General features: G+C 48.1%; 5 protein-coding genes and 1 non-coding gene across 6 annotated transcripts; 4 read left to right on the top strand and 2 right to left on the bottom strand.

Annotated features, from left to right (window-relative positions):
• Positions 1-383: 383 nt before the first annotated feature.
• F9C07_2058167 (P-loop containing nucleoside triphosphate hydrolase protein) lies at positions 384-4719 on the top strand (the record flags this gene model as incomplete). Its single annotated transcript, XM_041288322.2, has 3 exons — positions 384-525; positions 2233-3953; positions 4012-4719. The coding sequence occupies 3 exons, from the start codon at positions 384-386 to the stop codon at positions 4717-4719; spliced, it is 2571 nt and encodes an 856-aa protein (XP_041140729.2).
• A 691-nt stretch (positions 4720-5410) lies between these two features.
• Positions 5411-8267, top strand: F9C07_2279521 (alpha-isopropylmalate synthase). The gene is made up of 5 exons (XM_041288323.2): positions 5411-5641; positions 5756-5900; positions 5980-7563; positions 7632-7961; positions 8052-8267. The coding sequence occupies exons 1-4, from the start codon at positions 5634-5636 to the stop codon at positions 7827-7829; spliced, it is 1935 nt and encodes a 644-aa protein (XP_041140730.2). The 5' UTR covers positions 5411-5633; the 3' UTR covers positions 7830-7961; positions 8052-8267.
• A 146-nt stretch (positions 8268-8413) lies between these two features.
• Positions 8414-8485, top strand: F9C07_t68. The gene has a single exon. It is a non-coding gene; the product is annotated as a tRNA-Ala (tRNA).
• Positions 8486-10040: 1555 nt separating this feature from the next.
• Positions 10041-11602, top strand: F9C07_2279520 (NADP(+)-dependent dehydrogenase). Its single transcript, XM_041288324.2, has 8 exons — positions 10041-10257; positions 10324-10468; positions 10547-10696; positions 10756-10863; positions 10921-11061; positions 11128-11190; positions 11255-11333; positions 11389-11602. Exons 1-8 carry the CDS (start codon positions 10208-10210, stop codon positions 11430-11432), a joined length of 780 nt encoding a protein of 259 aa, XP_041140731.2. The 5' UTR covers positions 10041-10207; the 3' UTR covers positions 11433-11602.
• F9C07_2279519 (fungal-specific transcription factor domain-containing protein) lies at positions 11603-14543 on the bottom strand. The gene is made up of 8 exons (XM_041288333.2): positions 14224-14543; positions 14067-14167; positions 13817-13989; positions 13552-13758; positions 13202-13500; positions 12413-13143; positions 11997-12354; positions 11603-11937 (listed from the first exon to the last, which is right to left on the bottom strand). The coding sequence occupies exons 1-8, from the start codon at positions 14287-14289 to the stop codon at positions 11629-11631; spliced, it is 2244 nt and encodes a 747-aa protein (XP_041140732.2). The 5' UTR covers positions 14290-14543; the 3' UTR covers positions 11603-11628.
• On the bottom strand, positions 14544-21738 carry F9C07_2279518 (putative AMP-binding protein). Its single transcript, XM_041288334.2, has 6 exons — positions 21402-21738; positions 21287-21309; positions 17402-21147; positions 17135-17344; positions 16472-17075; positions 14544-16412 (listed from the first exon to the last, which is right to left on the bottom strand). The coding sequence occupies exons 1-6, from the start codon at positions 21459-21461 to the stop codon at positions 15452-15454; spliced, it is 5604 nt and encodes a 1867-aa protein (XP_041140733.1). The 5' UTR covers positions 21462-21738; the 3' UTR covers positions 14544-15451.
• Between the last annotated feature and the right edge of the window lie 277 nt (positions 21739-22015).

The following is a 22015-nucleotide window of genomic DNA, read 5'->3' as shown; positions in this document are numbered from 1 at the left end:
TCCTGGAACCGATCCAAGCTCGGAGTTTTACATATCGATCAAGGAATGCCGTATTGCTCCGATACTATCGGCAAGCGTTCCCGGTAAAACGGCCTTAACGTCTGGTGGTGGCCACAAAACCATCAAACCCAGCGTATCTGGGGCTCACAAAGTAGCTGCTCAGTGGGAATGCTACGAAAGAAGTCCTACTGTCTACCCTATTGTTAAAGATGGGGAGCTGAACCTGTCATCTGAGCCTACCAATGATCACAAACTTATACTAGCACAGCTTGCACAAACTGCTGGGCTTCAGGGTGGCACTGGCGGTCAGAATACAGGGTCTGGGCAGGAGCGGAAGCACAGCTGGACAGATATTTATTATGCTAATTGGGAGTATTATCCACATGCCTGCTCCTCCAGCTACGAGGCTTTTCGCGATTGGTTTCGTCGTTGGCTGGATGGCACCATTCAAATTTGCTGCTATGCTGATATCTACCATCACGCTTTCTTTGATGGGACGGCGCATCCAGATGGCATACGCACCATGTATATTCCAGACTTAGAGGAACAAACGACTCTCCTGGACATGGATGATAAAGAGTCGCAGCTCCATTGCCATGAAACCGTCCAAGGTTATTGCCACAACTGGGAGCTTCATAATAAAAAAGAGCGTGATGAAGAGCAACTTCGGTTGAGAATTACACGCGAGCATTATCTTGAAGGCTTGAGGAATTTCCCACAGCCCAGCGCCAGCGTGCTTAAAGAGAACGTCTACCTCCGTCCTGTTGAAATAGGTGATGTCCCAGGGCTCCTTGAAATCTTCAACTGGTATGCACACAATTCTCCTTTGAGTACTTATATCGAACCACTGGAAGCTGGTGATATTCGCCAGTGTATCGATGATAGTACTGAGCAAAAACTGCCGTTTATTGTTGCTGCGGAGCGCAGAATCAGGGCAACGCCAAATAATGGTCCTCAAAAAATTCTGGGTTACGCACTCGCCACTGACTACCTGGGACGCAGAACCAGTGGTCGTTTTACAGCAGAGCTGGAGCTGTTTGTTAAGCCTGGACACACACACAAGGGTATTGGAAAGTGCCTAATAGATAAGCTTCTCGAAGTGTGCGACCCTACCTACATCCCAAAGCGTGGCTACTTCTTCGATTGCAATACCGAAGAGCGTACACGCTACTGGGCAGGAGGTCAACGCAGACTTGGCCGCCTTCTTTTTGCCATCAGTTACCCATCTGACAAAAGATCTACCTATAGCTGGATTGAAGAATGGCTCAAAAGTCAGTACGACTTTGAAGAGCAGGGTCGACTGAATGGTGCAAGAGTCAAATTTAGCCATTTGTAAGTACCCTCTCACGGATCAAGAAAGCATTGCCGTAAAGCTTATCCACTGATTACCGCCAGTCTCAACGTCACTTATCTTGTTCGAAATGTCGGTTACCACGCGGGTGATAGGTTCAATTCCTGAATTGAACCGGAAATTGATCGGGAAGTGCTAGTCAATCGGAGAGGTTTGGGCTGATTCCACCGAAAAAAAGAAAATGAGCCTAAAAATAATTGCCACAATTGTGTTTCACAGAATGCTGCTAATGTCGTTGGACTTGGTAGATAAGGTTTTCAGCTTCTAAATTGGTCGCAATATGGGTTACATGGTTTTTTATGTCTTTTTGTTATCTTTGCAGATCGTGTTGTTCTTAAGGTGCTTCGATGGCAAAACTCCTGTATGATCAAACACCCCCTAAAAATTTCAAAAGGGAAAAAGAAAGAAAAAAAAAATACGGAAGAAGAAGAAGTGAGAAGAAGGAAGGAGTAGAGTGTGCTTTACTCAAAGAACATGAAAGATAACAGGTACAGACGTTAGCAAATCAACCTACGAAGTACTGACAACTTACCTAAGGTCAGGTACTTTATGCTAGTCCTGTTACAGCTTAGTACACGCAGAGAATAGGAACCACCAATCAATTCATCCCCAAAACAGTCCGCAGTCTTTTCTGCCGTACTATATTCTTTCACCGCCTCCGCAATTTCGAACTTTTTTCTTTCCCCGAAAAGACATGAATTAGTGAGCGCAGCTTAAGGGTCTGGGAGAACATTAGGAACTCTTTATTAAAAGTTATTTTTATGTACCTGTGCTCATTTTATTCTTGTTGAAAAGCGACTACCTAATTCACTTACTTGCCTGGTTTTGCTCCTTACAAACCGAAAAAATGGCACCGCCGAAAAAGCGCACTGCTCCCAAAGACGACGATTTCGTGCTTACACTCTCCGATGACGAAAACGATGTATTCAGCGGCATCAACGAGGATGGGGACGACCATTTAGACGAAGAAACGGCGAAGTCAACCACCAAGAAGCGCAAGAGGGACACGGCGGAGACAACACAAAGCAAGAACAAGAAACAGAAGCAACAGAAGCAATCTAAAAACGGAAAACAACAGAAGAAAGTTGAAGAAGCTGCATCTGAACCGGAGGAAGGCTCAGAGGAGGAGGAGGATGCTGGGGAGGATGACGGGGCGCTGAATTCGGATTTCGAGTTTGATGTCGGCGCTGCGGCTCAGAAGGATGTGGTGGAAGGGTTCGATGGATGGGGATTAGATGAGACGAAGGATGGCGCAAAGAAGAATGGCGATAAACAGGGAGTGGATATTGACGAGATCATATCGAGAAGGCAAGCGAAGAAAGAGGCTCAGTTGAAAAAGAAGCCGAAGAAACAGGAGGTTGAGAGCGAAGACGAGGGCAGTGGAAACGAGGATGATGCCTCGGATGGAGGCATGTCTGTGGATTTCCAGGACGATGAATTGATGGCTGAAGATGGTTTCGGCATGGGTGCTGACGGCGAGGATGAGAGCGGGCAGTCTGATGCTCAAGAGTCGGGCAGCGAAGACGAGCATGCAGGCAGCGATTCTGAGGATAGCGATGATGACGACGATGATGCTGCCTCTGACAACGACTCTGTCGCAACTCCCGTCCAGCATCCCGATGATGTTGCTTCAGACAATGATGGCTCAGATATCGAGAGTGAGGTCGATGCGGAAGAAGAAGCAAAACGCAAGGCCTTTTTCGCACCTGAGGAGCAGACCAGTGAACAATCTGCAGCTGAGCTGTCTAAGAAGTCATTCCAGGAATTCAACCTATCCCGACCCATTCTGCGTGGATTGGCAGCGGTCAACTTCACAAACCCGACTCCTATCCAGCGCAAGACTATCCCCGTGGCGCTTCTCGGCAAGGATATCGTTGGTAGTGCAGTGACTGGTTCAGGAAAGACGGCTGCCTTCGTTGTTCCCATCCTCGAGCGCCTTCTGTTCCGCCCCCGAAAGGTCCCTACTAGCCGTGTTGCGATCCTGATGCCCACTCGTGAATTGGCTGTCCAGTGCTACAATGTGGCTACTAAACTTGCTACATATACTGATATCACGTTCTGTCAGCTTGTTGGTGGTTTCAGTCTCCGTGAACAAGAGAATATCCTGAAGAAGCGCCCTGATGTGATCATTGCCACGCCTGGTCGTTTCATTGACCACATGCGTAACTCGGCGAGCTTCACCGTTGATACCCTCGAGATTTTGGTCTTGGATGAAGCCGATCGGATGCTGGAGGATGGTTTCGCAGATGAGCTGAACGAAATTCTGACTACCATTCCGAAGTCACGGCAGACGATGCTCTTTTCGGCAACCATGACCGACTCAGTCGACAAGCTTATTCGAGTGGGACTTAACCGGCCTGTACGACTGATGGTTGACTCTAAGAAGAACACCTCCATGAACCTGATTCAGGAATTTGTGCGTTTACGACCTGGAAGGGAGGATAAGCGATTGGGATACCTTCTTCACCTATGCAAGGAAGTCTACACGGGACGAGTCATAGTGTTCTTCCGGCAAAAGAAAGAAGCACATCGTGTACGGATTGCCTTTGGGCTCCTTGGATTGAAAGCTGCTGAGCTTCATGGTAGCATGAGTCAAGAACAGGTATGTCATACCTACCGCAGATTGACCGCAATATGCAAAATACTAACATAAATCACAGCGTATAAGAAGCGTTGAAAATTTCCGTGAGGGCAAGGTCTCTTTCCTGCTGGCTACCGATCTGGCGGCCCGTGGTTTGGATATTAAAGGGGTGGAAACGGTCATTAACTACGAAGCTCCTCAAAGCCATGAGATCTACCTGCATCGAGTCGGTCGTACTGCTCGTGCCGGTCGCTCTGGTCGAGCCTGCACGATCGCTGCCGAGCCAGATCGCAAGGTGGTTAAGGCAGCTGTCAAGGCTAGCAAGGCGCAGGGCGCCAAGGTCGCGAGCCGAGTTGTCGACCCAGCCGTCGCCGACAGATGGGCTCAGAAGGCCAAGGATCTTGAGGAAGAAATTAACGCAGTGCTCGAAGAGGAGAAGATAGAAAAGCAGCTGGCGCAAGCGGAGATGCAGGTGACCAGGAGTGAGAATATGATTAAGCACGAAGCGGAAATTATGTCGCGACCAAAGCGCACATGGTTTGCAAGTGAACGTGAAAAGATTCTCTCAAAGAAGGCCGGAGCCGCAGAGCTTAATGGACTGGATTCTGTGAAATCGAAAAAGGAGAAGGTGAGACTAAGCAATAAGGACAAGAAGCGTCTTGACGACTCCCGCCAGCGTAACGAAGGAAATATTGGATGGAAGAAGGGCAAGGTGGACCGAGAATCTCAGAAGCAAGGGAAGATTCAGAAGGGCAAGAAGGAGAATAAAAAGAAGGGCAAGAAATGAGGAAGAGGAAGAATCGGATGTTGATGGTTACCAGCATACCCCTGCTTTAGAACTCTGACTTGTTCCCTTGCCTGTATATATGTATGCATTCATGTACCTCATAGCTCTGGATATCGTTCCAAAATTAGGGTTATTCTCATTTACCAACTCGCGACAAAGAATAATTACAAGCTTAACCTAATACCCGTTATCTTGAAGCTTGCCAGCCATGGGGCATACGACTAAATCAGTGTCGTCATGTCACTCTGGAGATCGACGAACTGCCCGGAAACTGTCGGTTTGCCGCGGACGAAAGTGGTCTGTCTGTATGGCCTGAGGCAGTGAAAGCCTCCGGTCATCGGCCGACTGGGGACGATGAAACATGTCGTACTCTAATAGTTCGCTGTTGAACTCCATCTGGAATGCAGATTGCACAAATAGCATGAGAGAACGGGCAATATTATTGCTAATAACGACTCGATGATTGACCGGGCCCAAAGTGAGACCCAGTTTGTTCCATGTGGTTCAGGGTACCTCTCGTATGTCGTTAGACCACTAGAACTAGACTGTTGTCACCAACAAGGCGTAGGTACCTAGTGGCTCAAAAGTCTTGAAGAGGAAAAGGTGCATTGTTAGTCACCCCGTCCCCGTTGCCCCATTTGTGGTCTGGTACCAAATCATACGCCGCTTTTGCCATCCGCTGTCGGCGAGAGAAAAATTGAAGCGGAGAGTCACTGTAATTGATTGGGTTGACTCATTGCGCATCTTAAATACCCTCAATTGCTTCGTTTGCTTTCGTTCAAACTTTCCCAGCTTATCTTTTCATTTTCTTCTTGATCGTCGACCAGAGAGTCTTTATTCCTCGACCTCCCTTTGTCACTTCCTCTCTTTCCTCTCCATTCCCCCACTGCGGATCTCACCCGCTAACCGCTACCATGCCGATGTAAGTCCACTACCCCCCTCCATAGCTCCGTTATCGTGGAGCTTCCCGTCCGCAGCACTCAACGTCGAGCCCTGCCGACTTACTGCAATCAATGCACTAACAGTAACACCACAGGCTCAAAGATCCCTCAAAAAAGTACAAGCGGTTTAAGCCGCTGCATCTCCCCGATCGCCAATGGCCCAACAAGGTCATCGAAAAGGCTCCCCGGTGGCTGGCCACCGATCTAAGAGATGGCAATCAGAGCTTGCCTGATCCAATGGTATGATAGCTTGTGGAAGAGCAATTGTGGCTGAAGCATTACACAAGACTGGCTATTCTAACACATTGGGCTTTCACAGGATGGTGAACAAAAATTCCGCTTCTTTAAAATGCTCGTCGATATCGGCTACAAGGAGATCGAAGTTTCATTCCCATCTGCCTCACAAACAGACTTCGACTTCACCAGGCGTCTGGTGGAGACTCCTGGCGTCGTTCCAGATGATGTATGGCTCCAGGTTCTGTCCCCTTGTCGTGAGGACCTCATCCGCCGCACGGTGGACTCTCTGAAGGGTGCGAAGAAGGCTATCCTGCACATTTACCTAGCTACAAGCCCATGCTTCCGTCGAATTGTCTTCAACATGGACAAGCAGAAGAGTTTGGAAATGGCTGTCCGCTGCACCAAGTTCGCACGTTCGATCACTAAGGATGACCCCTCGACCGCCGGTACCGAGTGGCACTTCGAGTTCTCCCCCGAAACCTTCTCTGACACGGAGCCCGAGTTCGCTGCTCAGGTTTGCCAGGCCGTCAAGGAGGCTTGGGGTCCTACAGAGGAGGCTCCCATTATCTTTAACCTGCCCGCGACAGTAGAAATGTCGACCCCCAACGTTTTTGCGGACCAGATTGAGTACTTCTGCCGTCATGTGTCGGAGCGAGAGAAGTACGTCGTCTCCATTCACCCGCATAACGACCGTGGCTGTGCCATTGCGGCCGCTGAGCTGGCTCAGATGGCCGGCGCGCAGCGTGTGGAAGGCACTCTGTTCGGAAACGGTGAAAGAACGGGTAACGTTGACCTGGTCACTTTGGCTCTCAACCTCTACACACAGGGTATCACCCCCAATGTTGACTTCTCCGATATCAACGCTGTCATCAAGGTTGTTGAAGAAAGCAATAAAATCCCTGTCAACGAACGGTGGCCCTACGGCGGTCAGCTGGTTGTTTGCGCTTTTAGTGGAAGTCACCAAGATGCTATCAAGAAAGGCTTCAAGCTTCGTGATGATGCCACGGCAGCGTCAGATGAGGAAGTTCAATGGGAAATTCCTTACCTCCCCTTGGATCCTCAAGATATTGGCAGAACTTATGAGGCTGTTATTCGTGTCAACTCCCAGAGTGGCAAGGGTGGTGCTGCTTGGGTCATCTTGCGCAGCTTGGAGCTGGATCTCCCACGCGCCTTGCAGGTCGAGTTCAGCAAGATCGTTCAAAAGAAGTCGGAAGAGGTCAGCCGGGAGCTGCGGGCAAGCGAGATTGTCGGCCTTTTCGAAGAGGCATACCACCTCAAGTCCAACCCCCGCTTCAACCTGGTCGACTACAATATCACCACGGACCGCTCAACATCCCCGGCACCCCCCGAGCCTGGCAAAGCGCTGAACACCAAGAACCTGAAACGGCGCTTCACTGGTGTCATCGAGATCGATGGTGTTCAGCACGCTATTACTGGTGTTGGTCCTGGTGCTATCTCCTCTTTGGCTGGCGCCTTGTCCACCCTCGGCATCGATCTCGACGTTGTCGACTACAAGGAACACTCCATTGGTTTGGGTAGGGAGGTGAAGGCCGCAACGTACATCCAGTGCACTGCGGCCGGTAGCAAGGAGCAGGTCTGGGGTGTTGGTATCCACCAGGACGTTGTCCAGGCCAGTTTGATCGCTTTGCTCAGTGCTGCTAGCTCGGTAAGCTCTCCAACTTCCTCGTTTGGCTGCAATAATCATTATATATCTTACTAACTTTAGTCGTGCAGTTCCTGACTAGTCGTGCCGGTTCTCCTGCTCCCTTCCGCCCTATCCGCTCCAACACCCTCACAGATGAGGATCTGCAAGCCCTAGAGACCCTCACCGGCTCCAGCGATCTTGCCACCAACCTGGCTAAGGCTGCTAACGGCAGTTCTAAGTCCCAGGTCGATATTGATGCCCTGACGAGACAAGCCGAGAGCCAGTAAATCTTGAGCCTTTTTTTCTTACTACTCTTTTGGGAGTTTCTATCTTTTCCTAATTCATGGCTGGGGGGAACAGGTTCAGTTTAATTTTTAAGACTGCAGTAGCAGAAAAGCAGAGTCTTGAAAAGCGTTTTTGTATGTAAAGAATGACATGATACGAAAGATAATATAATTGAGATGTCAAATTTTTCTCACTTGATTGAGCTCTCTTTAATTTACAAAAAGCCAGCCAAATATTTTGTCAAGGCTATATATATCTAGATATATAGGACACCCTCGGGTGCACTCTCAATCTGTACACATACTCTACGAAACGAGCGCAATCCGTAACCATTTACCATATACGGACTATAGCATCACATATACAGACAGATGCAAGACAGGAGACACGAGATAAAAGGACGATTGGGCGATATCACCACAGAAAAGAACACACTTGAGATGGGAAGATCATTTGAGATCGTGGGTCACCCTGGTGGATCACGTACCATCCGCCTTACCACTTACGGTTAAAGTTAACTTAAATTCTGCAAGTTTGTTCTAAAGTCCCTCATATTTTTTAATAAGGGAACAATTACCATTCACTTGGGGATGTGGTTTAGTGGTATAATATTCCCTTAGCATGGGAGAGGTCCGGGGTTCGATTCCCCGCATCTCCAACCTTTTTTATTATTTGTTTCTTTCAAGTATACCTGTGCTCCCCTAAGATAGATGTGCCGGACGGCGCGTAGTTAGTATTTCCCTGAATGTTCTTAAATTTTTACTTCCGGCGACTCTGTTTTCGTTATATTCAAGCTCTATGACTGTAGGTAGTATTCGAAGGACACAATGCAATGACCCCAAGTTGGTGGTACTGTCTATGTATGAGACCTCAGCTCTAATGCGCTAGGCATTGAGTTGCTTTCTTCAGCAGAAGCGTCACTTCGTCTGGTCTTTTGACGGGTGTTTTCGGTGGCTCTAGCCTTTCTGAAGCAGGTATATGCATACTAATACCTGGCTTCATTGCTTCGTCAACAGGTTATTCGTCTCATGCCACCCGAGGATGATGGATGTGAAGCAATTGACTACTTGCCGTACTCAATTCTACCTGGCAAGGACCCCAACTACCGGGAACAATGTGTCCCATATACCGATAATGTCCAGGAGTCTTCCATTCCGAAAGAACGTGCATATCTCGAAGATATACAGGCTAACAGAGTAGGGGACGATATAGCCGATTCATCTACGTTACGCGCCGTCTAGTACGCAAGTCATGATCATGTAATCCTGGAAAAATACGACCGGATTGCGCTTCCTTAGAGGGTAGTACTCCTCGCATGGTTGTACATTGTACATTGTTCGGGTGATAAACTACTTCAAATGCTCCAAGGATATTGAGAGGCTTTCAATGCTACGAGAGAGGGGATATACAAGGCTTCTCGGGGGAACAAGAATATCGCTGTCGATATATGAGCACGTAGACAGACTATTAGTGGCTCAGGGATGATTGTGATGTGTTGAAGTCTTCGTGTCTGACGGTAGTGTTGAAACGAGGAAAGGAGGGGGGGTTTATAGTCGCCAGAGCAGGCGGTGTCATGTGGCAGCATGTTGATGGGCTTCACAGATTGATCAAATCAAGCCCCGTGCTAGGGAGTGCCCTGGCTCAATTAATGCTTCTTGGCGATATAAGATACTCAACGAATCGTTTCGGAATTATTACGACATACATGAGTTTCTGGATCGAGCATCGATTAGGATCATTGCACGGTTGCCTTTGACTAATTTTGGAATGATCGGTGTAAGCTCGGGGATAGTCTAGTTAGAGGCGGGGGTTCTCGTATACTAGTTTGGTGGACGTATCGTCCTTCATGTGGGTGTTGTTCGAAAGGTATGGCCTCTACTTTATTCACAAGCAAGATATTATCTTTCGAAGAGTTCGAAGACAGGCAGATGGAGAGTAACTCCTTTTATGCATGTAAGTGCCTCCTTAAGGGTCATTTATCATATGGGTACTATTACTCTTCCCACTCTGCGTAGTAGTTTTGTTGTTGACAGAAAAATAATATGTAGGAAATAAGCCGTTAGACGGAAGGACCTTCCGGTCTGGAGTTAGGAAAGGAACTACAAAACAAGCCTCAGCTTCGCACTTCTCTTTTTTATTCATAGCGCTCATTGTAACACTAGTGATTCACTAAGGTAGCGAAATCAATTAAATGAACCTCGGCACGATAGCCTTTAGTACCTTATGCAGGGCAAGCGGGGTAGAAAAAACCCCCTCATCGTACAATCCATAAGACACCCACAAGACACTAATTCCCAATTTAAATCTGATTTCTAAATCCAATTGACTTTCGTTTTTCCGCCTCAACGGCAAACTATATCTGAAAATTGCTTTAACACATATGCCTTACTCGTTAAAGGGAAGAAACGTGCTGGTGACAGCCGGCTCTAGGTGAGAGAGCTCCTTGTCCGCTACTGGGATCCCCCTTTAGCTAATCGTAGCCACAATGACTTCTAGAGGCCTAGGCGCCCTGGTATGCGAGAAGTTTGCAGCAGAGGGTGCCAACGTGCTCATCAACTACCACTCCAATGTGGAGGCTGCGCAGCAACTGGCCGACAAACTCGAGAATGAGTACTCGGTGAAGTGCCACATCGCCCAAGCTGTATGAATATCTTCACAGACATTGATTTGATTCCAAGATGCTATATATTCATGTACTGAATCATTTATTCCCATCAAGGACACGCTCGTGGCCGCCGAGAACGACCAGCTTGTTCACACAGCTGTGGAAAAGCTAGGTGGTTTGGATATCATCATTGCTAATGCTGGATGGACGCGCTTTACTCGCCCTGGGGACATTTACGACATGTCCCACGATGAGTGGAATAAGGTAACGCTCCCATGGTGCAAGATGATCCCTCAAAAATTAATACTTATCCGCACGTCTAGTGTTGGGCAGCCAACGTAATGTCCCACCTGCAGCTTATGCAAACTGCGCAGCCTATCATGTCGAAGAACCCCGACGGCGGCGTCTATATTGCAACTTCTTCTGTTGCCGTATGCTCAGAACCCACTTCAAATGATCTTCGTGGTTATAAGACTGACCTGAAGTAGGGAATCACGACGAGCGGCAGCAGCATGGCATACTCTGTCACCAAAGCAGCTGGCCTGCACCTGATGAAGCATTTCGCCTTCACATTTGGGCCCGAGATTCGCGTCAATGCAGTCTTGCCGGGTCTACTTCTGACGGAATGGGTAGGTCTACTGATTTAACACTGTCAAATGTCCTTAGTACGGGTGATTTATTGAGTAACATTTCAGGGCATGAAGTTTGGCGACAACATAATCAATGCGCTGAAGGAACGGTCTACTTTGAGACACGAGGTATGGATTTGAATCTGCTGCAGGCCCAAACCGAGATATCGCTAACATAGGAAAACCAAACTAGACGTACCTGGACGACTGCGCGGACGCGTATATCAGTCTCGCAAAGAATACGTCCGCGACGGGCCAGCAGCTCACTGTTGGTATGTTGCACAGTTTTAGGTACATGTTTCGAGATACTAATTAAGATTTTGATAGATGCGGGTTTGGCTCTTGGACATCTCCCATCGGCTAAGGTTTGAAGTTTGTGCGGTAGACTTTATCTTGATTCCGGATTAGCTAGATATCAATATGTCCTAGGTTATGATGCATCTTTCTCTTGGCCTCGGTTTGTTCTGTTATCTGTTATCTGGGAAACACTCAGGCAAGATCCATGGACATGGAAGCATAGCAATAGTATTAGAAATTATAGTCTACCCTAAACAACCACTAGAAATACTACTCCCTAAAGTGCCCTTCAACTAGATCTTGTTTCCCAAACTGCCAAAGATCAGTTAAGTCGAAATCCAATGACCACGGTATGAAAGGAATAGAGCCCGGTAATGACTCAGCAAGGGATCCCATGCTATAGTTCTCATTGAGAGGATTCTGTTCGGACGGCATCTCATCTGTTGGAGGATCATCGAGACCGTCATACAAGGATCCCCATGCGCTATCTCTAGAAGCTAATTCGTGCGGTAACTCTGTTTCGTTTAAGCTGGTAGGTTCCGTCCGATTATGGCTCGCATTATGCCTTGCGTTTGTCAACTAGAATCCAGTGAGTATGTTCCATCCCAGGCGGTACAACAAAGGAAGTGTATACGTACGTATGTATCAGCTGTGGAGTCAAGTCCCTTGTTGTGCGGCTGGCCATGGTTCTCTGTTGCAGGGCGATGAGGAAGATGCATGACCGCCTCATCAGAGTCTCGACGTGGCCGTTTCGATACGGTTTTCAATTGGACTTGCACCTTTTCCACATATTCCACTGCCATTAACCTCATCTTGCTAAATATTTCGGAGACTAGATTGGGCAGAAACGTCCCACTGGCTTGAAGACTAGGGAACAGGGAATCGAGAATGACTCCCAGAAGCTGAACGTCTTCAGTGATATAAGAATCGCCAGGATTCTGAATAACATTGGCGAAAAGGATAATGAACGCCGAAAGTGAATGAAATAGAGTGAGACTAGGACTGGTCAGACACAGCGGTTCCTAGTACACATCTTGGCGGAGGAGATCCTTACCCAACTAGCATGGTCCTTTTGGGAAAGCCATATTGATCTATTGCAATCAAAAGACGCGCGATATTTCGAGCTGAGTCCAAACATATCATATGCCCGGTATAGACACGATCTCCGATGTCACCGCAACCTTGGCGAGCCATTTCATTGTGCAACTCATCATATTCCGTCAGCTGATCTTGAAAGGCCCAGCAGCGATGTAGAGTTGCTAGACAGTTAAAGTATTCGAGATGTAACGTAATCGCATGACGGACGTTTTCTTTAGTGCATACGATTGGTTTTCCTGGTTGGACGTCTCCTGGTAGAGATCGGCACCACTCCTGAAGTTTCGTATCCAGCTCAGATATAGTTCGAAACCTTTTCAGGGCGGGGTATCTTCTTGAGCGAGCGCTGTACAATTCCGAATAAACCTCGCTGGCGATTCTGCTAAGCTTCATGTGTGCCAAGAGCAATACAGCAGTTCTCGGATTTGTAACGGCCAATTGCCGCTCGTCTGGAATATCGATTTCTATGTCCCTGTCATCGATAGCTGGTGGCCTTCCTAATCTAAGACTGAGACTTTTGTCAAGAGAGTACATGCACCAGAAGATAATATATCGCTCAGAGATCTCCGGTGGGGAAAGGCGAGGGTCCTTCAACTGTTGCTGCAAGCCGAGTGACGTTGCGACCCGTACTGCGGCTCCTAAAGCAATGTATGTGGCTTCTTTGTCAAGAAGGATTTCCGTAGTAAGAGCCTGGGAATGCATTGATTAGTCCTGAGCCGAAGTTGAGATCAACCGAAGGAGACCCTACCATTGCCAACAACGCCTGTACAGCCATAAGATCCCTGCAGCTGAGGGATAATTCGCCGAAAACATTCCAGCAATTTCGTAGGTAGTCTACTGCAGTCGTGGGTGCCCGCATTGAGCTTTCGGTGCTCTCATTCATACTCTCCTCATGCGACAGCAGGCAGCCAAGCGCAAGAACTACATTGAGCGAGGCATACCAAGATGTGCTCTTCGGGGGGCAAGAAGTATACTGCTGTTCGTACAGAGCTTCAAATGTATCCCTTCGATACAAAGGTATAACATCATTAAGGGTGTCAAAAAAATCTGAGAACATATCAGAGAAAGTGTACTTCATACGGGTGGAAATAATCTTACATGTGACAAACGAATCAGCAACATGTTTAGGTGGAAGTGACACTTGTCCTCGATAGTCTAGACCATGCCATAGGCGCATTGATTCATGGAGGGGAGGGCATGCTTGTATTCGCCTCAGGATGAGATCCGAAAGGTCCGAAGAATTAGTCCTACTGGATATCCACTGTAATCCAGCAGGAGAGAAAATGGAGAGACTCGAAGCTGAGCCTGAAGCGTGTAGGTCATCAGCAGAGTTTCCATATACCATATGAAGTTCCATATTTACCAATAAACGTAGAGGAACCCTCATCATGAAGTAATAGCATTGAAAGTTGATCGTCCAGATCAGCTGATGTACCAGTAGTGGCAGGAGTGGCAGCCTCACTTGAGAGACCTGACGCGGCCAAGATCGACTCCATGCGCTCAATTCGGCTTTCCATATCTAGAATCTTCCCTCGCCTAAATGACAGGGGAAATGAGAGGTGTGATTCGGATAGAGACGCCTTTAGAGGCAATTTCAAAGCGTGCCTACTTACCTGTCCGGTTTCGACGTCTTTCGAGGGTGGAAAGTTGTGACACAATCATCGCCTCGTTGTAGACACCTAGCACAGCTCTGCCCTTCCCTCTGGCATCTCACCTGTTGGAAGAGCAGGTCAATCATCGGATACCCGCGGAATGCCGAAATATTATTACCTTTGCAGCCCTACACTTATCACACGATGTCCGCAGCGCATGACCAAAAGGCGGATGCGGATCCATATTGGACTAGATAGGTATATTTTCTGTCGCTAGATAAAAAAGATCGGAGAGGTTAGTGAAGTAAGAGATAGAAGCCCGCGATCGCTCACCTCGCCTAATATGCAAAAAGTAAAATAATACTAGCTCTCGCTTTAAGAATCCGAGTGGGTCTACCTTAATCTCTAACCTTGATTGCCCAGGATCCGAATCGCTTCCAAAATAGTAGTGTTAGCAATGGTAGTCGATTTCTTGGTTGAGGTAGGTAATGGTGTAGATACTAGCCTAGCCCGTGGCCGTTTTAGACAATTAAGTGGCGCCATTAACCTCACGTGGCGAATTCAAGACCATTAAATCAGGCTCCGTATAGAAGATCTATACTGTGTATAAATCGGGACATTGCTCTTCTTATGTGACTAAGCGGCCATAAACTGAATCCGGTGCCGGTATCTATCTACTTCGTATCAAAGCTGATTATATTATCTGTTTTCATTCCTCGGGTTGTACCGTGTACCCTCCTTGTTGGAAGCACCCACTCTGCAGTAAAAAGTCTGGTGAAAATCACGCATCTCGTTAGAATCACCCAACTTACGTTATATATTTCTTCAGACATCGAAGGTGGGAACGCAAAGCCCTATGAATCTTGGCGGTTGAATTACCTCGGTCCCGTGTCATCCTTATGATTAAGGATCCACCACGGAGTTAAACGCTGCCTACGGAGTACTTACTAGCAGCATGGCTTCTTCCCGAGTCCCTTCGAGAACAATCCATCGCGATGACTGTGTTCGAGCAGCTGGCGCAAGTTGGCAAACACATACTACCATTTCCAGTCGATAGCTAAAAGAATCTAGCATATTCATTCATAGGGTATGTATGTACAAAACGTTGAACGTCGTTCACAGTGCAAATAGAAGTAGACATATCATTTGATCGAAGACAACAGCTAGAGGTTAAATGCGCACAGGGGAATGGGCTAAAGAGGCAATGGGTTTTGTAAAGTCATAAGAACGATGAAATGTTCAAGGGACATAGATAACAAAGAAAAAGAAGAAGGGCGAGCTCCAAGTACTCTATGCCAGAAACGGGATACAAGATAGCCAACACTATATCAAAGCATCTGCATCTAATTACCCATCTATATGTTATGACCACTGTTGCACGGCGAAATGATGAAGTTTGCGTGCTTTCAAATCCCGTAGTTATTTCCGTCAAATCGCCTTCTTGTCATGTCATCGTTACTACTGGGCGTACTAGGAACTCCACCCTGACCATATGTATCATCAACTCCCAGCGTTGATTGGTACATAAGAGCTTCTTGTGGCCAGTCGCCAGCACCGACGTCCGGTGCGTCAGGCCTCCCATCGTAGAAATCAGGTTGGCCAGTCGAGAAACCACTAGGAACACCGGCATACTGTTGTTTATGGGCAAGAGAGTCGCCCCTAGGAGGGTTACGGTAAGGCAAATTTTCAATCGCGGGGGTGCTTGCTTCCAACGGAGCTGTGGCTGTGGCCGCTGAGTTAGCAAAATCACCGAAGTCGAAACCAAAGTCAGGGTTTCCAATTGTTGCAGGAGCTTCAGCTTTTGCCGGAAGACCCCCAGTAGTTGAAGATGTTGGCGGTCGTGTCGGTTCCGCTATGTGTGGAACTGAGGGGATTGTTTCGGGAATGGTGATCGGGCTATCAATCGCCGGTTCTTCCCTTTCCTGCTTAGTATGATAGGAGCCGGGTGCTTCAGGCTGCTCCATAAGCACTGGAGCTGGTGAGCGAGGAACAGCCGAGTCGCTATCCGGGATCACGGTAGATCGTCGAGTGCTGTTGCCCATCATGCTCCCGGGTTTTGAGCTTCGGCTGACGCGATGCTGAGGGGCCTCTGAGAACGGATTTTCTGGTCCTTCCATATCGCGGATACTGAACTGGGCGATTGATCGTAGTTTCCGTGTGACCCAGGACGCTAAGACCTTGCCTCGTTGTTTTTCGCCTAATCGAGACCGAGGGAAGTCTCCATGAGAAACAAATGCCACGATATCGGCAACAACTTGGTGCTCGTTTAGAATAGCATCGACAATCACAGGCACGAGAGATGCTAAGTAAGCCTTTCTTGTAACTTCAACAACAACAACTATTAATCCACCTGCCTGGAAGACAGCACTGTATCAATTATATTAGCAGATGTATGTCATACTGGAATACTATGACTGTTCACTTACCAGCCTCCAGTCACAATGTTGCGGTGACATCTCTCAACGGAGTTTTCAATATCCATTGGGAAATGGTTGAGACCATTGACCTCGAAGGTCTCACCGATCCCTCCAAGAACAAATAGTACTTGCATTTCAACGGGCTGTCCTCCAGGGCCAATAGGTCTCGTGACAGTGTGAAGGAAGCCTAGATCGCCAGTGCGTACATATGCCACACTCGGGTCGCCGTCTACAATTCGGCCGTTGAAACGCTCGTGGTCGAAATCTTGTTTAGATCCGTAGAATGCCTTGGCGCAGGCATCCGATTGTATCCAGATCTCGCCGTATTCACCCACATGTGACAAAGTACAGGTCTCCGGGTTCACAATAGCTATTTGTGTATTCACCGGCACCATTCCAGAGTCTTGGACGGCAAGGGCAGTCGGGTCTGTATCAGGATCTACCGGACACACAAGTCCACGACGCAGAGCCCGAAGGTCAAGCCATAATTCAATCGGTTCGATGCACATATATGATCTCGTAACAACCATCGGGTTAAGGACATGAGAATACACTATGTTGATTGCGGTACGGTCGAGACTTGCAGAAGCGAAGTGCAGACGCACCTTTTGGTCTGGAGGTAAGAGCGTGTTAGCAGACCTGTTTTGATTGATCGAATCATAAGGAACATACATATGTCGATACGTGGTCGGCCTTCAGCAGAAATCATCAAGTTCTTTAATTCCTGAAGTTGGAAACCTTTCCCAGCCATTGCAGTCATCGCGTAATCCAACATCTGGCTGGTAGCATACGTATCTTTGATCTTATAGCGTGCAAGAGTGACGAAAAGTGTCATAGGGTTTGTTGCGAAGTCGACAGGTGATACGAGGTATGTCGGTGCCCCTAGAAGCTTTGGTTAACCCGGAAGACATTTATTTTAAGTTTACTGATTCTGCTTACCAACATAGATACCCATCAAACATGTATGGAGGAAGCCAAGACTCAGGGTGCTGCGAACACTACCCAGAACTGGTCTTGCACTGCTCATCTGGCATGTCTCTTTTTGTACCTTGCACATACCCATAATAGTATCGTGGCCGATATGGACCGATATCCTCCTCTGGTCTGGCGTCCAATAAGTCCAAACCATGGCCGGTGTACTTCCCTGTAACCATGCATCTTTCACAACATAGCCGAGCTCACGACAGCCGTGAGACTGTTTCGTTGGTTTTGTGGTGTTGTAGATTGCCGGTACACCTATCCGAAGAACCTGTGCAGACTGCTTGATATGCTGCGAAACGAGCTTCTGTCTCATCACATGATCAACATCACTGTTTACAATGATGGCTTTCACATTGAAATCATTGATAACGTGCAAGAACGCTGGGGCATCTTCTGAAAGTCGATTTTGGTCAATAGGGGGAAGGGGAATGGCAACCACACCCAGACAGAAGCAAGCATGAACTGCATAAACGTATTCTTCTGAGTGAGTATACATAAGCACCAAGTGATCGCCTGGGCGAACTTTGACTTTGTTCCTCAGATAGGTCGCTACAGCGGCAACTTTTAAGTCGAACTTCTTCCAAGTGATGCCCTTCCCTTCTTTTCCACGGCCATCGATCGAGCAATATGCCAGCTCTTCTGCCTGACGAGAAACACGCCAATGGAGGAGATCCACGATAGTTGAGAAATTGCTCAATGGCGTTGATGTGCGATCATCCATGACGACTTCACGGTAGTCTACCCCCGAATACTGCTTTTCTTGCATGGCAAGCATTTCTTGTCTTGACATCAGGGCTAGGGGAGACCAGATTCCTCCGACTGGGTCAACTCCAACCGGTAAGTTCATAACCGACCGCTCAACACCGAACTTCACATGAACACAGGGTAAAGTCCCAGAATCAAAATCTCTGCGGCAGAGCATGTTGCCGATCTCTCGCCTGCCATTTTTAGTGACACGAGGTAGAGTGTTGGGAGCGGTGAGCAGGACACAGTAGACTCGCAAGTGGTGCTCTTGATAGAGGACTTCCATACACCTTTCTGCCAGAGATTCAAGGAGAACCGAGTCCAACTGCCGTGGAGGCCCACCGGAGGTTGCTGGTGCCGTGGACGCTGCGTATGACTCTAGGACCACAATCGGAAGATGTTCTTCGTTGACAAAAACATCGAAGGCTGTACAATCGTGTATCTTAGGCACATTTTTCAGAAGACTGACGATCATATGTTGAACAAAGAAATAACGATGTTCAACGATTTCCTGTCCGTGTTCCACCCATTCGACCTTCTGACGAAGACGATCTTCATAGAGGCCCAGCACAAATATCTTGCCTTCGATCACACACCCCAGCAAACCAGTCCGCAAGAACTCCGGCTCCACCAGCACAGGAGTTGGGTTTCCCTCTTCGAATTTGTAGGGTCGCGCATGGAAGATTGCTTCAGTATGTTTTGGCAGCGCCCAGAAGCCTCCAGAAAGGGATGGCGAGTCCACCCAAATCTCTCCGATAACATTCGGTGTGCACAGCAAATTTGTCTCAGGATCGACCACAGCCAGTGTAGCATCAGGGATAGGATAACCAAATGAGCCAACGCGCACAGCATGTGGCATAGACCCGGCAAACTTCCTAGCCTCTTCACCCATGGCCAAGACGACAATTTCGTTGCTTTTCAAAGCCTCTTTGTCGAGAAGGACTTCTTGGAGCTCATTCTTTGTTTGCTCCTTTGAGATAGGAGCTGGTGATGAGCCCCCACCCAACAAACTGCTGCCAAATCCGCTGTTGTCCTTGGTCTTCTCTGACTGTCTCTCTTCCTTCTTGAAATCCTCGCGCTCATTTGGATCCATTTCATGAGTTAAAGAGCAACCCATACGTTCTTCACCGCCTAACCAATCCCGCACACTGATTACCATACCTCCATGCTCGGGCAAGCAAAGCATTGGAGCGACAATTTCCCGAGCTCTTGGATTCCTCATCGGCCTTAGCCATCTGTCCGCCAAGATCTCGTGGAATTCAGCATCAACAGTGAGAGTGTCTATAAGACAGAGCTTAACACTTCCGAAATTGGGCTCAGAATTCTTCTTATAATGCCGTGTGGCCATTGGATCCTGTTGATAATTGTAGGCAGCTATTTTGAGACCAGGGTAATCTGCAGCCATGACAGTTGCCCTGTATTTCGTGATGAGGTGTGCATAGAGGCCTGGCGTTTCAACCGCCCGGTCTTCTAACCAGACGGTTGTGTGGCCGCCATATACTGTAAGAAGCACACCTAAGATCATACCGATTCCATGCCTGGGGTCGAGATAGCTCATGATCGTTTCTCCATGCGATCTGACTTTTGAAGAGCCCGGCACAGTTGAGATCATTGCGCTAAGGCAGGCCATCTGATGCATGATCGTTCGGTGACTCATGACAACACCGCGCAAATCCCCTGTAGGTGCTCTTGAGAATTCAATATAAGCCAGGTCAGGTACCACAAGAGGCGGTACATCGTCCTTTTTTTTCGGATGATAACTTCCGAATTCGTTCGTTTTCCACCACTCTACACCTCTTGGCCAGTTCAACTTTTGAGCAGTAATATCCCTTTGAAAGCTTTTCAGATTATTTTCTGTAGTCAATGCAAGATGCGCTTGCGTAGAGGTGAGAACAAGGTTAAGGCTTTGATAGTCCTCGAGGCTATTGATGGGTACAGCAACAACGCCGGCGATGAAGCATCCCATGAGCGCAACGGCAAACTCTATGACCTCGGAATCTCGGTAGATGAGGGCTACTCGGTCACCGCGATATAGATTACTCTTATCTCGGATAACCTGTGCGACCTTTTCAGCACGACTTGCAAGCTTCTCCCATGTGATCGACGCAATCTCCTTGCCCTTTTGGTCCAAGACCCAATAAGCAGCCTGTTTTGAATGAATCCGAGAGCGATGCCGAAGGACAGCCGGGATGTTGTCGAAGTTAGACATTGGCATATTCTTGTCATGGGGGTCATGAACTGCGAATGGAATGTCCCGAGGCTCTAGAGGAAGTAAATGCTCAATTGCCGGCCCATGAGGCAGCTCAGAAGCAGGTATCAGCGGCGGTGCCATGTTTGCAGTGGGAGAAAATGCATCCGATTGGGAGTAACGATGAAAGCCGCCCCCACCATAGCTATCTCTATAATCATCTTGTTGCTGTCCCGCGAAATCGGAGAAGTATCCTTGCTGTGAGTCGAGCATCGTCGACTGCCGTGTGATTCCGCCAGGTGGTGGCATTTCATAAACACCAGCAGGCTCATCCGAATGATCTTGGTATGAACCAGGGTTGAATGCATAGTTCTGACTCAATAGTGTCGCGGTCCTTGTGTCTTCTGGTGTCACAGGCGCTTGTTGTGACTTCGGCAGGAATAGAGAGTCATATGAGCCAGACGAGGGCATTCGGTCGAGAGCCTGTAGGAACGCGCTGTCTCTGTCAACGGTGTGTTGTGTATCCGCACTGATTCTTCGATCGTATCCGAAGCTTCCGCTGCCCGGTGTGTTGCCACGTTCGTTGGTGAATGATGAGTAACCCTGAGTTGTAGATTCGGCGGTAGGCGGTCGAACGCTAAGTATGGCCGGCGGAATATAATTTGAGCTCGTCAACGATGAAGAAGGTCCTCCCGATCCAGGTGTATTAACTTCGAGGCCGCTGTTAGGGCCAAAGAATTGTGAAAGGAGAAGCGTCCGGCGTTTCTGATAGCTTCCAAGAAAATCAGTCTCATCAATCGTTGATAGTATATCTCCCACTGTATTTGATTCAAACATCATGTATTTGAGCACCCCCCTCGCTCTTCCCGGCGGCTCTCATCTACCATGTTTGTCCGATAGAGGTCGCTTACCCTTTCTCCGTGATATCTCCTTCCTGAGTTCCAAGATGTTAGTCCTACACGGTCAAGCAAGAATGACTCCCATATCGTTAGGAGCAGTTGATAGGTTTCTCTGCTCCATACACACCTCCAATTCTCTGTCGAGGTTCCGCAAAGCGCTGTTCAGCTCTGGATTATCGTCCGCCATTTTCGAAGTGTTGAATATGAACTTAATGAGGGGCTCTCATGCGAATCCGCGTTGTAAAGGATAAACGAGTTCTACGATCCTCATCTCAGGATCCTTGAGGCGTCAGTCGTAGAGCGCTGGAGGGAATCTCAGACACCCTGACTTATGTGGCCCCCTAGTGGTGATATCGTGAGGTGGTCCTATTTCACTCCGGGTTGTCCTCTATTTCTCCGCGCTTGAAGAGCCACAACGTCACCTGCCGTCGTGGCTTGAAGCCCCTCAAAGCCGGTCTCCACAAACACAGGGGAACCAATGATAAAACTTAGTTCCTTGCACAGCCACGACACAGGAGCAGAAATTAAGCATATGGGCACGAGGATGATCCTTAAAGATTATTCACAACAATAGTTATCTTCGCTTACATCGAGTATAACCGAGTGCATTATTTGTGGATGGGCGGTCCAAGCCCACTATGATTCTCCGAACTCATCATCTTGCTCTCATTTTTTTTGCTTCTGCATTTTCTTACAATCAACCTGAATGACACGTTTGGTGCTCCGTACAAAGACTACGTT

The sequence above is a fragment of the Aspergillus flavus genome, chromosome 1, assembly GCF_009017415.1.
Source record: "Aspergillus flavus chromosome 1, complete sequence".
NCBI lineage: Eukaryota > Fungi > Ascomycota > Eurotiomycetes > Eurotiales > Aspergillaceae > Aspergillus > Aspergillus flavus.
This window is presented reverse-complemented; position numbering and strand designations above follow the sequence as displayed.

What these genes read in the sequence shown, in the direction of transcription:
- F9C07_2279518 (XM_041288334.2), bottom strand. Translation starts at nt 21,461, where the DNA reads ATGGCGGACGATAATCCAGAGCTGAACAGCGCTTTGCGGAACCTCGAC. An exon ending in GGAGATATCACGGAGAAAGG is followed by an intron (nt 21,148 to 21,286) that starts GTAAGCGACCTC and finishes TTTTCTTGGAAG; the next exon opens with CTATCAGAAACGCCGGACGC. An exon ending in TTTGATGGGTATCTATGTTG is followed by an intron (nt 17,345 to 17,401) that starts GTAAGCAGAATC and finishes CAAAGCTTCTAG; the next exon opens with GGGCACCGACATACCTCGTA.
- F9C07_2279520 (XM_041288324.2), top strand. Translation starts at nt 10,208, where the DNA reads ATGCCTTACTCGTTAAAGGGAAGAAACGTGCTGGTGACAGCCGGCTCT. An exon ending in CTGGTGACAGCCGGCTCTAG is followed by an intron (nt 10,258 to 10,323) that starts GTGAGAGAGCTC and finishes AATGACTTCTAG; the next exon opens with AGGCCTAGGCGCCCTGGTAT. An exon ending in CCCACGATGAGTGGAATAAG is followed by an intron (nt 10,697 to 10,755) that starts GTAACGCTCCCA and finishes CCGCACGTCTAG; the next exon opens with TGTTGGGCAGCCAACGTAAT.
- F9C07_2279521 (XM_041288323.2), top strand. An exon ending in AGAGCTTGCCTGATCCAATG is followed by an intron (nt 5,901 to 5,979) that starts GTATGATAGCTT and finishes GGGCTTTCACAG; the next exon opens with GATGGTGAACAAAAATTCCG. An exon ending in TGCTCAGTGCTGCTAGCTCG is followed by an intron (nt 7,564 to 7,631) that starts GTAAGCTCTCCA and finishes TTAGTCGTGCAG; the next exon opens with TTCCTGACTAGTCGTGCCGG.
- F9C07_2279519 (XM_041288333.2), bottom strand. Translation starts at nt 14,289, where the DNA reads ATGGATCCGCATCCGCCTTTTGGTCATGCGCTGCGGACATCGTGTGAT. An exon ending in AAGACGTCGAAACCGGACAG is followed by an intron (nt 13,990 to 14,066) that starts GTAAGTAGGCAC and finishes CCTGTCATTTAG; the next exon opens with GCGAGGGAAGATTCTAGATA. An exon ending in ACTCCACAGCTGATACATAC is followed by an intron (nt 11,938 to 11,996) that starts GTACGTATACAC and finishes ACTGGATTCTAG; the next exon opens with TTGACAAACGCAAGGCATAA.